Source organism: Spea bombifrons, chromosome 1 (assembly GCF_027358695.1).
Source record: "Spea bombifrons isolate aSpeBom1 chromosome 1, aSpeBom1.2.pri, whole genome shotgun sequence".
Classification (NCBI taxonomy): Eukaryota; Metazoa; Chordata; class Amphibia; order Anura; family Pelobatidae; genus Spea; species Spea bombifrons.
This window is the reverse complement of record NC_071087.1, coordinates 49,022,632-49,038,100: the sequence shown is the minus strand read 5'-3', so window position 1 is coordinate 49,038,100 and position 15,469 is coordinate 49,022,632. Positions and strand designations below refer to the sequence as shown.

At 38.5% G+C, this 15,469-nt stretch overlaps 1 protein-coding gene across 1 annotated transcript; it reads right to left on the bottom strand.

Moving 5' to 3' along the window:
- Nucleotides 1-1,170: 1,170 nt before the first annotated feature.
- On the bottom strand, nt 1,171-14,592 carry LOC128473453 (NADP-dependent alcohol dehydrogenase-like). The gene is made up of 9 exons (XM_053455674.1): nt 14,474-14,592; nt 13,369-13,470; nt 12,714-12,855; nt 8,418-8,505; nt 6,154-6,370; nt 5,280-5,540; nt 3,861-4,039; nt 3,307-3,402; nt 1,171-1,506 (listed from the first exon to the last, which is right to left on the bottom strand). Exons 1-9 carry the CDS (start codon nt 14,489-14,491, stop codon nt 1,482-1,484), a joined length of 1,128 nt encoding a protein of 375 aa, XP_053311649.1. The 5' UTR covers nt 14,492-14,592; the 3' UTR covers nt 1,171-1,481.
- Between the last annotated feature and the right edge of the window lie 877 nt (nt 14,593-15,469).

Genomic DNA, 15,469 nt, shown 5'->3' with positions numbered 1-15,469 from the left:
ATTTTTTTAAAACTAGACACCCTATGGGCATTTGTAAGAGTGTTAGTGTATGGTGATGAAGGCAGATTGTGTGTTACTGTATGGTGTTAGGATATGTGTAAGAGCATATGGTGGTAGAGTGTGCATGAATTAGTATATGGTGTTAGCATGTGTGAGAGGATTGGTTAGCCTGTGTGTGTTAGTGTTTGGTGGTAACAGGAGTGTGTATATTGCAGCATATGTGTTAGAGTATGTGTGTGCATGTTTGTGTATGATACTTTTTTACTACTTTTTACTATTTTACTACTTGGTGTAAATGTGGGGTGTGTGTCAGCGTATGATGCTAGAGTATCAGGGGTGAAATTATGATCAGAGGGTGAGAAGGAGAGGAGAGGGATAATGTGTTAGTGCAAGTTTCTGTGCATGTGTTTTGGTTTGGAAGACGATGAAGCATTACCACACCCAGGCGCCATTACCATAGGCTCATCCATGGACTAGATCACGGAATACAATATCCATAGATTATTATAGATAGGAGTCACCTTTATTCCCATTATTCTGTTCAGTTACAAATATTACAAATATAACTATGTTTGACCTGTTCATCACAAAAAAATGTAAATGCACCCAATGGTTTATGTATAGTGCAGAGTAAGGCTTCCCTACATAGGCAAAGTGCACTAATGGAGCCATTTCTGGAAGCAGGGGACAAAGATGCCCCCATGGGGCATTCATTATATGTTAACCCCACCATCCCTCTGGCAGCGGGTTGGGGTAAGGGTATTTTTTAGATGAGAACCTCCTAATGGTGGTAGAAAGGGGCATATACACGTAATTATTTACTCAGGGTAGCAGGGTAGCAGCTGTTGCCTTATGCATACCCTCACCTGTAACTTGCAAAATGAAGTGGTTTTGAAGTTAAATATTTTTGTTATGGGTGTATGTATGCTAGGAGGAGATCACAGGATGTCAGGAAGTCCTTATATCTGATAAATGGTTTATTGCTAATTATGCTTTTTTATGTATAATTTGTATAATTTACTGATTCCACTCAAGGCTTGATTTGAGAACCAGTGTCCTGATTTGATTAGAGGTTTGATATGGCCCAAATTTTGAGGAGGTGGTACACTGTAATACCGGACGCAATTTCTGTGACGTTAATTACACAGAAAGACTTAAGTAAACAAGTGATTAATTGCATATTTACCTTTATTACATGAAATGCTAATATTTTAATATCAAACAGCACAGGACATTGGAGTCACAATCCTATTCAACAAAAATTGTTTTTATAACTAAAATGTTTCTATAACTACTTCATTGTAAATATAGACTGCATTACCTAATCTTAGATTAGAAAGCGTATTTTCCACCATGTCTCAGGCTTAAATGTAAGACATAAAGCTATCATAAACTAAACATTTTAGATTTCTCTAAAGTAGATAAGGTAAACAATCCGCAAGGTTTCACTGGAAAGCATTCGATTTATCTCTGTTCTTGTATTAGAACAGCACAATGGTGCGAACACTGAAAAGAAAGAAAGAAATATATATTTATACAGGCAAGGAGAAAATTTAAGAACCACAAATGATATGGCTAAAAACAATAATTCCATAAAGACAATATAAACCTTTAATCACAAAGATTAATGACAAACTTGTTATGATCGTGTGAAGACTAACCCCAGCAAGTTCTGCACCCTTGCCACCCCATGCACCCTGCTACACAGTAATGCCCTGCTAGCATGCCGCCAGTGTCTTCACTGGAGGGGTGCATGAGCACTAGCAGCAGGTCCTTGTCTTGCATACAGGCCTATTAAAGGGATACCTCTCCATTTCATGTGGCTTTGGTAAATAGGACTTTCCCTATAGAAAGTGACCTGCTCAGTTTGAGTTATCTTGCTCCAGAGAGTGTTTGTCAGGGACTGGGTCCATACAGACAACTGTAAAGGCCCAGAGCGCCCAAAGATGATATTCAGGAGTTATTGTGCAGTAGCGGAGTTGGACAGGGCTTGGTGCAGGGTGACTGCACTCTCCAAGGTGTTGAGCACCTAGGGTTGTGCAGCCACAACCAGGGCCCTGACATAGCAGCGGATGTTACCAGAATCAGGAATCTGCACTCACTCCCCACAGGAACTCAGGTGCTTAGCTGTGCCAGGAAGGGCCAGCTCCCCAGTAAATCAAAATAGAAAAAGGCTCCAGGCACTCATGGGTTCCATCAGGCAGATTTATTGGAAGAGATGAACAACAACGTTTCGACCTCACGATGAGGTCTTTATCAAGTTAACTTGATAAAGACCTCATCGTGAGGGAACTACAACCCCCAGAATATGATGGCACTATATAAAATGCTAATAAATAATAATAATGTGTCTATGTGTATTTATCCAGGTATGCACATTATGGCTTTATGTGTCTTGTATATCAGTGTAGGGCAGAAGCAGCTTCCATGACTAGGGTTGTGCAGCCACAACCAGGGCCCTGACATAGCAGCGGATGTTACCAGAATCAGGAATCTGCACTCACTCCCCACAGGAACTCAGGTGCTTAGCTGTGCCAGGAAGGGCCAGCTCCCCAGTAAATCAAAATAGAAAAAGGCTCCAGGCACTCATGGGTTCCATCAGGCAGATTTATTGGAAGAGATGAACAACAACGTTTCGACCTCACGATGAGGTCTTTATCAAGTTAACTTGATAAAGACCTCATCGTGAGGGAACTACAACCCCCAGAATATGATGGCACTATATAAAATGCTAATAAATAATAATAATGTGTCTATGTGTATTTATCCAGGTATGCACATTATGGCTTTATGTGTCTTGTATATCAGTGTAGGGCAGAAGCAGCTTCCATGACATGTAAATATTTATTTTTATACTGTCTTGCCTTATGGCTGCTTGGTTACATGTGGACATTCAGTTAGCTGTCATGTCGTTTTGTGGGGATAAAACTTGCTTTCTATGAGGCCCTCAGAAATTTGTCTGTGGCCACTTCCTGTCCTCTTGAATATGACTCCTTGACATGATATTGTCTGGATCTTTCCAGTCCCAGGCTGAATTGTGCTGTGATATATTTTGACTGAACATTGCCTTTGATCATTATGAACCTCAATGAGTTATCTTGTCATGGTTAATCACTAAGGACACATATGGAAATCCTAGAAATACCAGAAAAAATGGATGACAATGGATACCATCACTGTGCTGTTTGCTCTATATTACTAACCAATGCTTTATTATTACTTTTGACTAGAACAAATATGTTTTAGAAATAATAAAGAAAAAACTAACATATTCATATATGTTGTATGTACAAATAAGGAACCTACCCAGTACCACTTTTCAGTAATGCAAATGCTTCATTGATCTTCTCTAATGGAATACTTTGGCTCACCAGGTAATCAAGATTGAATTTCTTAGCCATCCTTACTCTTCCAACCTAGGAAAAATATATTTTTCATTAATAAATACTTTCGTAATCACCAACAAGACCCATATTTTAATTGTGCAAACAGATTTAGGTTTCCAATTTTATATTTTGAAATATTTCAGAATCGCTACATAGGTATAACATAAAGTGAACAATATGGTGATAGAGGTGGTTATTATTAGTAATACTATTTAAATGTTCCATGTGTTTACATTTTGACTACCATGCACAGTCTCATCTGGCCTCATGCACAACTGAAGGGAAACTAAGGAGGGGTTTTCTAAGTGTCTATATAGACACTTATGAGGAGCAAGTACCCAATAAGAAAAGTAGTTTAAATTTGCTTGGCTTAAGCTTTCTCTAGTTCATTCTTAATTGGTCAAAGTAAGCCAAGCTTTTGGCTTGCTTCCTTCTCCAGCTCTGGAGTGTAAAATAGTGGCTGTGAACAAAAACAGTTCCAGCCCACCCTGGATATTAGAGACTTTTAAAGCAATACCTCCAAATATAGACCCTTTCAAGGATCGACCAGTGAGCAGCAGGAGGGGATCCAATGAGAGTCTTTCAGTTGGAGCTGTCACTCCAAGCACCACAGTGACTCCTGATCCAAAGTAGGTAGATTGAAGAGCAGCCATCTGAAGAGAAGTATAAAACAATTAGAGTTGTGTTTTAAAGAGTGTTTTGACAAAAATGTTCCAATGATTGGTAGTCAATGTAAGCTCAGAGTATCATAAAGTTGTTACATTTTTAAATTGTGATAGTAGCATTGTTGCGTCATATCCATTCTTTAGGGGTATTAAAACACTTATTAGGTTGAAATGCATGATTAAGATTAGCATGATCATGGAAACTCATATTTTTCATTGTGGTCATGTTAATGTAAGTGAAGAAATCTGGCTAATAATTATATAATAATGTCCATTCTGACAGTCAGTGAATGCTAACACATTTATAAGAGTAAAAATGGCTGTTATTGATATAGCAATAATACCAGTGATTGATGAGTCAGGGAAATAGTAAAGTATGACACTGTAAAAAGGCTATTGATTTCCTTCATGTTTTTGTTGAATCAAAAACATATGTGTGTAATAAATATAAGTCAATTATTAATCTCCAAGGACAACAGCTTGCTCCCAACACAATGGGATTCCTCTGGAGTAAACCAGTTACAAGGAATTACACTAGGGGCAAAACCCAAATGTCCAGGAACTCCCAATACATCAAAGAGCTATCTCTCTACCAGGTGGGAACAATAAATAGGAGATACAATCTACAATCTCCTACAACAAAGGGATTGCAGGAGACAATATCAACATTCCACCCTGAATTGGCCCTGAGGACCATCAACTTCACTGTGGGGGCAATCTAACTTCTTGGACAAGAGCGGTCTCTACAGGCAGCTGGTGCAGGTACAAGATTGTGCCTTCCTAAAGATGAGTGGACAAAAACTCAGAAGATGATTGGCTGGGACTGTTTGGGCATGGTGGCTATAAAGGTGTTGTGTGAGCAACAAAGAAAGAGAGGAGAGCAACAGAAAGAAAGAAAGAAGAATAACATCAAGGTGACAGGGAAACCCCATCCTTACATGCACACATAGAGTCACTAGCATAGTGTAGTTAGAGTCATAAAGCCTTGTATTTCAGACGCTTCTCTGTATACTCATATATATATGTATTTGTTATGTTAATAAACCCATTGTTTTAAGCCACTGGTGTAAGTGGAGTTTCATACGACGAGGAATCGGTAGTAGTTAAAGGAAAGTCAGACGGGTGACGGTTATATATCCCGGGATTTAAAGGGGCTTTTCTACAATGTGTTCTTATCCAGCAAGGCTTCAATTTTCCATGGGCTATTATTGGCCCTTTTTAGACTTACCATTGTTTCAATACGTCCAGCACATTCAAAGGCATAATCCACACCTCCATCAGTCATATCTGCAATGACCTCTTGGATGGGTTTATCATAATCCTTTGGATTTATACACTCAGTTGCTCCTATTTCTATGGCTTTTGGAAATTTATCTTTATGGGATCCAACCCCAATGATACGGCTAGCTCCAGCCATCTTGCAGCCAATTATGGTTGAAAGTCCAACACCACCTAATCCAAACACAGCGCAAGTAGAACCTGGTGTCACCTAAAAAGTAGATGTTTATATTATTTTTTTTAATTGAATACTGCAATCAAAATATTAAATTTTTAACAAACTAAGCCTTGATGTCAATAATTAAGACATTCTGTTAGCTACATTTTGAATTACTTTAAAAGGGAAAATGCAACAAAAACATGAACGTCAAAGCACATGATAATAACATTCAAAATTGTTTGATATTTTAAAGTTTGCAAGGTATTATAAACATAATTTGCTGTATAATTTGTGCATCCGATTATGTGTCATCAATGAATCTACATTCAATGTTACCGGTATTTTGCCTCTAAATTCACCTTTCTAAAACTATAAAGCAATCATTTTTCTTTCCTTCATGAGTTCATCAAGGAATAGAACTTTGTTCTTCACTGTGTCCTGGATATACTACATCTGTTTAATCACATTGTCCCATTCCACCAATTTATTTGGGAAAGTAGCAATTAAACACACACGAATACATCCATGTTTCATCATCTTTCACTAAAATGTTTCTGCTTTTACGTTTGTGAAATTCATGTTGTATCAAATCCAACATCAAATGTGAAATCCTTCACATGTACCAACATTAAAGTGGATCTTGCAGAGACCTTTGGGCACCCACCTTTGCAGTGTTAATAGCTGCCCCATATCCTGTTCCAAATCCACAGCCAATAAGACAGGCTTCATTGGGGGTTTGGGGGCCCACTTTGGCAATACATAATTCAGACACAACAGTGTATTCAGTGAAAGTGCTTGTGCAGAAAAAGTTGTGAATTGGTTTGCCTTTACAGGTAAACCTTGTAGTGTTGTCCTCCATCAAACCTGTTTTTTTAGTCATACTGTAAAATAATTTGAAAAAGGTTAACATTGCTTGAAAAAACTATAATACAAGCTTTAGAGTATGGAAATTATGGGTTACTGTTGTGAATTAAAAATTCTGTAATTATGTGATGCATTGCAGTAGTAAGTAACAACGAGGTCCTATATCTTACTGCAGCAAACACCAGAGTTGAATGCAGATTAGAGCTCTTTGACCTGATTTAAAACTTAGAACCCTATTTTGATCTTGATTTTGTTTAGGCAAATGGCATCTCAAAGTGGGGTTTTCATTCCATAATTCAGTAATGGCATATTCTGGCCTAAGTATACAGTGAAGGAAAAACATTTTTGATCCCCTGCTGATTTTGTATGTTTGTCCACTGACAAAGTCATGGTCAGTCTATAATTTTAATGGTAGGTGCATTTGAACAGTGAGAGACAGAATAACAACAAAATCCTGAATAACGAATTCCAAATAAGCTATAAATTGATTTGCATTATACTCAGTGAAATAAATATTTGACCCTTTGCAAAACATGACTTAGTACTTGTTGGCAAAACCCTTGTTGGAGGTCTGACGTTTCTTGTAGTTGGCCACCAGGTTTGCACACATCTCAGGAGGGATTTTGTCCCACTCCTCTTTGCAGATCCTCTCCAGGTCATTAAGGTTTTGAGGTTGATGTTTGGCAACTCAAACCTTCAGCTCCCTCCACAGATTTTCTATGGGATAAAGGTCTGGAGACTGGCTAGGCCACTCGAGGACCTTACTGTGCTTCTTCTTGAGCCACTCATTTGTTGCCTTGGCCATGTGTTTTGGGTCATTGTCATGCTGGAATCCACAACGCATTTTCAATGCCCTGGCTGAGGTTCTCACCTAAGATTTGACAGTATATGGCTCAATCGTCGTGGTGAAGTTGTCCTTTCCCCTTAACCATAAAACACCCCCAAAGCATAATGTTTCCACCGCAATGTTTGACTGTGGGGGTGGTGTTCTTGGGGTCATAGGCAGCATTCCTCCTCCTCCAAACACGGCGAGTTGAGTTGATGCCAAATAGCTCGATTTTGGTCTCATCTGACCACAACACTTTCACCCAGTCCTCCTCTGAATCATTCACCTTAAGAGAGTGCTCCCAATCTCAGCTTGCTACCTTTATAAAAGACACCTTGGAGCCAGACATCTTGCTGATTGATAGAGGATGAAATACTTATTTCACTGAGTAAAATGCAAATCAATTTATAACATATTTGAAATGCGTTATTCTGGATTTTTTTGTTGTTATTCTGTCTCTCACTGTTCAAATAAACCTACCATTAAAATTATAGACTGATCATGTCTTTGTCAGTATGGGCCTTGTTTTGTGCACAGGAAAGGGCCTTCCCCAAACTGTTCCCACATAGTTGGAACCATAAAATTGTCTAAAATGTCTTTTTATGCATTAGCATTAACATTAACCTTCAGTGGAACTAAGGGACATAGCCCAAGCCCCAAACAGCCTAATACTATTATACCTCTTCCACCAATTTGTACAGTAGCCACTATGTATTGCGATACAGTGATCTTTGGCTTGTGTGCAGCTGATCAGGCATGGAAACCCATTTCACAAAGCTCCTGACTCACAGTGCTTGTGCTGATGTTTCTTCCAGAGGCAATTTGAAACTCTGTGGTGACTGATGCTACAGAGGACAGGACGAATTTTACATACTATGCTCTTTAGTACCCAGCGGCCCCACTCTGCAATTGTACTTTGTCTTTTTGGCTGAGCTTTTGTTCCTCCGATACACTTTCACTTCACAATAATAGCACTTACACTTAATAGTAGAGAACAGTCACTGAGCCATTCAACACAACCCATTCTACTGCCAATGTTTGTCTATGGAGATGGCTGCCTATGTGCTTGATTTTATACACCTGTTAGCAATGGGTGTGACTAAACCACCTAAACTCAACAATTAGGAGTGGTATCTACCTACTTTTGGTCATATAGTGTAATTGTATGGGCATGGATACACTTGTAACACATTTATGAATTGATAATTTTAAATGTAAAATATAAAATAAAAAATTACTCATTTCTATGACAAAGGTTGCTGTTTGGACTCTTGCAGCTCCTACAAACTCCACACTGAGGAACAAAAAGCGGGATGACCTTGTCACCTTAAAATAAAAAGACAAAAGTTATTAATATAGCTGGTTTATAAGATATAAGCTGTCCCAAAGGGGCGCATAACAAAGTCAATTGTACGCCACGTTAAAACAACAACCAACACAAATAAATGATCCCATAACAATGTCCCTTTTCATAAACTCAGAAACTGTAATAGAGACAGATGCTCCGCAGGAACAGTTACAAGTATACTTTAAAGGCGTAGTAGAAAGTAACAACCTTCCTGGTTGTTAAAGTGGTGCTGAAAACTTTGAAACAAACTACAGACTTTAATCCAGGGCAAGATTAACAATGGAGCACATGGAGCAATTGCTTACGTCGGGTCATACATCATCCTATCTCTCTAACAATGCACGCTGCAAAGTGATGTCAATTCCAAGCCTGCAGCGGATTGAGGGAGCTACAGGCCACAAGGAACTTACATGAGGGAAGTGGAGGATGCGTTAAGTACTGTGCGTATGTGTGTGCATGTGTGCGTAAATATGTATGTGTGTGTGTATACACATATGTACAGGCATGCCCTGCTTTAAGGACATTTACTTTAACCCCTTAATGACAAAGCCCGTACATGTACGAGGTCAAAATGCACTGTTTTCAATGGGTTTAGGGACCGCCCATTGTCCTTAAGGGGTTAAGGATACTCGCGAGTAAGTACAGTTGCAGCACAACCATTCCCCTGTTTATGCTTCATGAGAACAGACACATAACATCATGACGTCAATTCATCTTTAGATCATCTTTTTGTGCCTTTTGAGTGTTTGACATATTATGGTGGAATTTACCTTACAATAACACTGCAGCACATGCATTGATAAGTAAAAAAGATAGTGCTTCACTTTCATTTTCCGTACATGTTCTTGAATCCATTATGTACATTGGGGTATGCCTGTATATATATATATATATATATATATATATACACATATATGTGTGTGTGTGCATATCTATTTATATATGTGTATTTACATGTGTGATTGTGTGTGTGTATTGTGCATGTTTGTGTATATATTTCGGGGCCGAATAGAAGTTAGAAAGAGGATGAAAAATTTAAAAGGCAGTCAAGCAAAAAAATAGAAAAATGGGAAAGAAGAAAAAGTAAGGAAAACATATCAAGTGAGGTGCAAAAAAGATAGGACAAAAGGCAGAATAGAACAAGAAATTAAATGAGGAAAGAATAGAACTGAAGAAAAAGACCACAAGAGGCAAAAAGCAGAGGGAAAAAAGGAGAAAAAAGAGCTTGCTAAACATAGAAAATTAAAAGAAGGAGCCCTTCTTGTGGAAATAAGTCAAGGTCCAAAGCTCCTTAATTTGGTTTTGCCTATATCCTCTCCATTTTGGAATATGCATTCACAAGCTATTGTTCGGGTAATGGACACTAGGTATCTTTTGGAGTCCCTAAGACTCTATTCTGGTACGCCAAGCACATGGCAGTTTTGAAGTTATATTACAGCACCAGTTTGCAGTTCAAAGATAACTAAATATTCCTAAATATTTGTAAAACAATCTCAATGGTTTTTGGAACAATACAACAATTACTGAAACCAGTAGCGTACCTAGCGGGGGACGGGGGGGGGGGCGGTCCGCACCGGGTGCCGCTCGTCAGGGGGGTGCCAACTTGCCGGCACCCGGCACCCCTCCAGAGATGGACAGCAATGTCCGCCGCTGGAGGAGAAGGCTCGCAAGGGAGCGGTATCGGAGGTCTTTAACAGACCTCCGGCTCCCTTGAGTGATTGTAAGCCGGTGGAACCGGCTTACAATCACTCAAGGGAGCCGGAGGCCTGTTAAAGACCTCCGATACCGCTACCTCGCGATCTGCGCGGCAACTGCTGCTGTACGCAGGGTTTGTTGTCAGATCCCGGCGCACAACACTGAAGCCGCGCCCACCGCCGTCCGTGCCCTCTGAACCAGGAAGAAGACAGAAGAAGAGGAGCAAAGAGAAAGAAAAGGAGCTGACTGCTGTAAGAAGAAAAGAGGAAAGGTACGAAATCATTCGATTAGAGTGACAGTGAGAGTGGATTGGTATGTGTGGATTGGTATGTGTGGAATCTGTGGATTGGTATGTGTGGAATCTGGATTGGTATGTGTGGATTGGTATGTGTGGATTGGTAAGTGTGAAATCTGTGGATTGGTAAATGTGGATTGGTATGTGTGGAATCTGTGGATTGGTATGTGTGGATTGGTATGTGTGGAATCTGTGGATTGGTAAATGTGGATTGGTATGTGTGGAATCTGTGGATTGGTATGTGTGGAATCTGTGGATTGGTAAATGTGGATTGGCAAGTGTGGATTAGTATGTGTGGAATCTGTGGATTGGTATGTGTAGAATCTGTGGATTGGTATGTGTGGATTGGTAAATGTGGATTGGTATGTGTGGTATGTGTGGATTGGTATGTGTGGAATGTGTGGATTGGTAAATGTGGATTGGTAAGTGTGGATTGGTATGTGTGGAATCTGTGGATTGGTATGTGTGGAATCTGTGGATTGGTATGTGTGGATTGGTATGTGTGGCATCTGGAATGGTAAGTGTGGATTGGTAAGTGTGGATTGGTAAGTGTGTGAGAGTGATGGGTGTTATGCTGTACCATTTCCAATGTCTTTTTCATTATATAATTTTGCTCTAAAGTACATCATAACTCCCATCACTCTCACACATTTACCAATCCACACTTACCAATCCACACTTACCATGCTGTTCCATACAGTGGCAGAGCTGGGAGACAGAGGCCTTGCACCCCCACCCCAGGACCCCTTGAAAGGTAAGTGAACTTCAAAGGGGGGAGAGGGTAGATAGTTAGGATGGGGTAGATAGGGAGAAGGGAGTGAGACGGGGGGATAGGGGGTAGATAGGGAGAAGGGAGTGAGAAGGGGTAGATAGGGCAGAAGGGGGTGAGAATGGGTAGATAGGGAGAAAGGAGGGTAGCAAGAATATTGAAATAAAGAGTCAGAATGAGAGAGCGAAAATGAATGGATTAATGTGTGGATGAATTGTGTGAATGAGTGAGAGAATTAATGAATTTGTGAGAATGCATCAATGAATATGTGTAAATAATTTGTGTGAAAGAATAAATTATTGTGTGAATGAAAGTGAATAAGTGAGTGACTGTAAAAGTGTTTGTGTTAATCAGAGGTGTATAGTTGATTTGTCAAAAAGGCAAAGATGGTATAAGCAGGGTGTTTATGGGACAAAAATGGCACAGGCAGGGTGTTTATGGGACAAAGATGGCACAGGTAGCGTGTTTATGGGACAAAGATGGCGTACACTCGGCTGTTTGGGAACAATGCTGACTCATGCTGGGCTGTTTGGGGGCAAATATGGCACATCCTATGTGTGTGTAATTTGGGTGCTGGTCAGGTTCTATGTGGGCAATGCGGACGCCGTTTTTTTTGGAGGGTTATTAAAGAAAGCACTATTATATGTTCGGTAAATGTTATTTAAACATGTTTATTTTACTTATAAGTTATTCATTTATTTTTTCAGATTTCTTGTTGTTTACAGTTGACATACAGTTTACAAATTGGTGCAATAAATATTCTTAACATAATTTTGTAGATGTCTTTAAATTGGGGGGGGGGTGCCACTTACAGGATCCGCCCCGGGTGCCAAATACCCTAGGTACGCCCCTGACTCAAACTAAGCCACTCGCGGTTCAAAACAAAGTCAAGCTATAAACTAGCCCCGATGCCTTGGACAGAAGCAAGTCTTGCTTACATCTTTCTGAGTAAAACAAGGGTTACAAATGGGTTACAAATGGTCACATCAGTTGCTGACTATGTGAATTTTGTATGTGGACCTGCAGCACAAGTCCATCTTGACTAATTCGATATTTTCTACAACTCACTCTGATATTTTATTCTCCAATGTAAACTTGCTGACACATTTTCCTCCACCCTTTACCTACTGCAAAACCACCATTGAAAGCTGCCTCTCCATCTAAGCAGTATGGTCACCCCAGCTCTCCACACCTCTTACAACCTCAGGTCTACTTTAATAAAATTACTCATAGTCCCAAATTACAAGATAAGAACAAGCTGAGCTGCCTTCCACTACAAGACATAATTGAAAAGCTTATTGTAATAGTAAATAGTACTATGACTCACCAATGCTACATTCTCTCTATGGTTATATGTTTATGTTTGTTTTCATTAATTGAGTTATATTTATTTTGTATTTTTTATAACTTGATTGATTAAAACCTACCTGGTTTTACCTCAGTCACTCCTTTCCCTATGCTCTCCACAATACCAACAGCTTCATGACCCAAAATCACCGGAAACTTAGTATCACCGAGGACTGTGCTGAGTGCGCTACTGTCTGTTCCACAAACACCAGAAGCCAAAATCTATAATAACAACATAGTCTACATGTTACAACTGTGTAAAACCAATATGGGAGTTTCACACTGAGAATGACAAATTACGAATATTACATGTTAAGGCATAACAGTATACAAAACACAATAAAAATATAAAACATATGAAACTCTGTATCATTTATAAACGCGTGTGTTATGGGATTTGCTTGTAATTTTATTTTTATTTTTTCACTCTTATATGGTTTTGTTTTTTGTCATTAATAAGAAAAAAGCTCAATAACATATATTCAAAAAATGCAACAAACTTGGATTTTTAGCCAACACACAAGCTTTTGCACTTTAGTGGATAGACCTGGCCAACATACTCCTATTGGTGACGTCATTCATGCTGGCCAGTATTTTAGGTAGTTATATAAAAACCGTTGTCTAAATTGCATGACTCGTTACAGAAGGTCGATTTAACTGACCTTATATTACCCGTAGAAAACATAAAACTTAATTTACGTTGGACAATGGTTATTTTGGGTGTGTCTCTCTTACCTTTATTCTAACTTCATGAGCTTTTGGAGGAGCAACCTCAATTTCCTCAATAGACAGAGGTTTATTTGGTTCCCAGGCAACCGCAGCCTTACATTTTATAACCTGAAAAGAAGAAAGAAGCGTAGGAACAGTTAATACCCAATGTGGAATAAACAACTCTAGCATTTTTATACATGATCTGGCTTGCCAGATTAAATAAAGCTCCCAGGATGAATAAAACAACATGCAAATGCATATTATATAACTTATATAACGTTATTGTATAAAATACTATTGTGTATTCAAAGTTATGTCTTATGTTAAAAATAAGTTGTAATAATATATTTTTATATAAATATATTTTAAAAAATAAATAAAAAATGATGACACGGTATGAATTAAATGGCGCAAAAGATACTCAGCCGTAAGTATGCATACTTATTAATTATTGATTTATATATAAAATATATTAATATATTTAATATATTAAATTACACATCTCTGTTCATTACGGCCATATTTAATATGAGAATATATATTTCTCTGCAAAGAGAAAACATTAAGGTCCATTGAAGGTGTTTTCTCTTATACAGAAAATCATAGCAAATGTTTTATATACTGTATATCAACACAACAGAAGTATAGATAGATGGATAGACTGACAGATTGAAAACTGTGAAAAGGGAAAACAGAAAATTGTAAAAAGTGAGCAAATCCCTGACAGAGATCCAGCATGGCCATGAGGTTCCAACTTATGAAGATTTGTTTTCATATATTGTAAATAATTAGTGCCTCTAAGTTTGGAAGATCACAAAAGGTTACAATGTAATACTTTTTTCCCAAACCTCCAAACACCAGCTAAGACATTCTAAAAGCAATATCAATGAAAAAAGCAAAAAAAAACAGTCTTGTTTACAATTGAAACATAACATATTAGATACTTATTTAAAGACTGATGGATTGTTTACTATCTCTTTAATACCAAAGGGATAAACATTAAACATTATTTTAGATTCAAATATAAGTAATAATCAGAAATTCATAAATTATATAATACACTCCTGCCATTTAAAAATTCACTAGTACAATCCATTTATATACAAATCTAGTTAATATATTTGAATACTTTTCCTGCAGTGCCCATCTTTATTGACGGTCCGAGCTTCTCCCAAGCACCGAGTGTGTTTCACGTAACCTTTGTTCCGTGCCCTTTTAAAATATCCCGCAAGCAATGCTCCTGTGCCCAATGATTACAATCCAGTTTCAAGCAAACACTTTTTCTGGAATGAACTCAAAAAAGTCTTTAACTCCTGCAGAACTCTGATCCTGAAAGTGCAGTACACACAAAATGCTTACTAGCACAACCTAGAGTTCAAACGTAGATAGTAATAAAACATAATTTTTTTAATAGTTTTATTTTATCGGTTTTTTGAGCATACCATAAACATGTTAGGCCTGTTGGGGCAAATCAAGGCTATATTTACAGTGGATCAAAAAGATCATTTGCCCATGGTATTAACGTGTTGTCATGTTAATGTCATGTGTATATTAGCCTGTATCACACGGCAGGAACACAGAACATGTTGTGCTGGGTGCTGTGGGGGCAGCTTGGTGCATGGATACTGTAGCAGCAGTATTTGCAGAGACACAGGCGAGCTCCATTACTGGAATGGAAAGGTGTGTATGTCCAAGTGTCGGGGATCTGTGGAAAAAGATGCCAAAGCTACCACTATAAATAGTTTCTGAGGATTAGAAATCTCAAAATGAGCTTCACATGCCCTGTCAGTATGATGCTCATTTTGTTGTAGCCAATAAAAATGGTTCTCTGCTTATAAGTTACTGTGTTGTGTGATGCCCCAACCAGCAGCCTGCTGTCCCAGGAGTAGAATATCTGTGCAGGCAGGAAATTGAGACCATGTGTTTAGAAGTTAGTGTGTATGTAGGTGAGTGTGTATGCATGAATGTCTCCGTGGAGTGGCTGCATAGCTGTTCATGAATGCTTGCATATGAAGTATGCCTCAGTATGTCTATAGCATTTTAACAGTATATATAAGAAACTAGTATCTCTGGTACTTTGGCACATATGAACGTTTCTCTTTAAAATGTTACCTAAAAATATTTG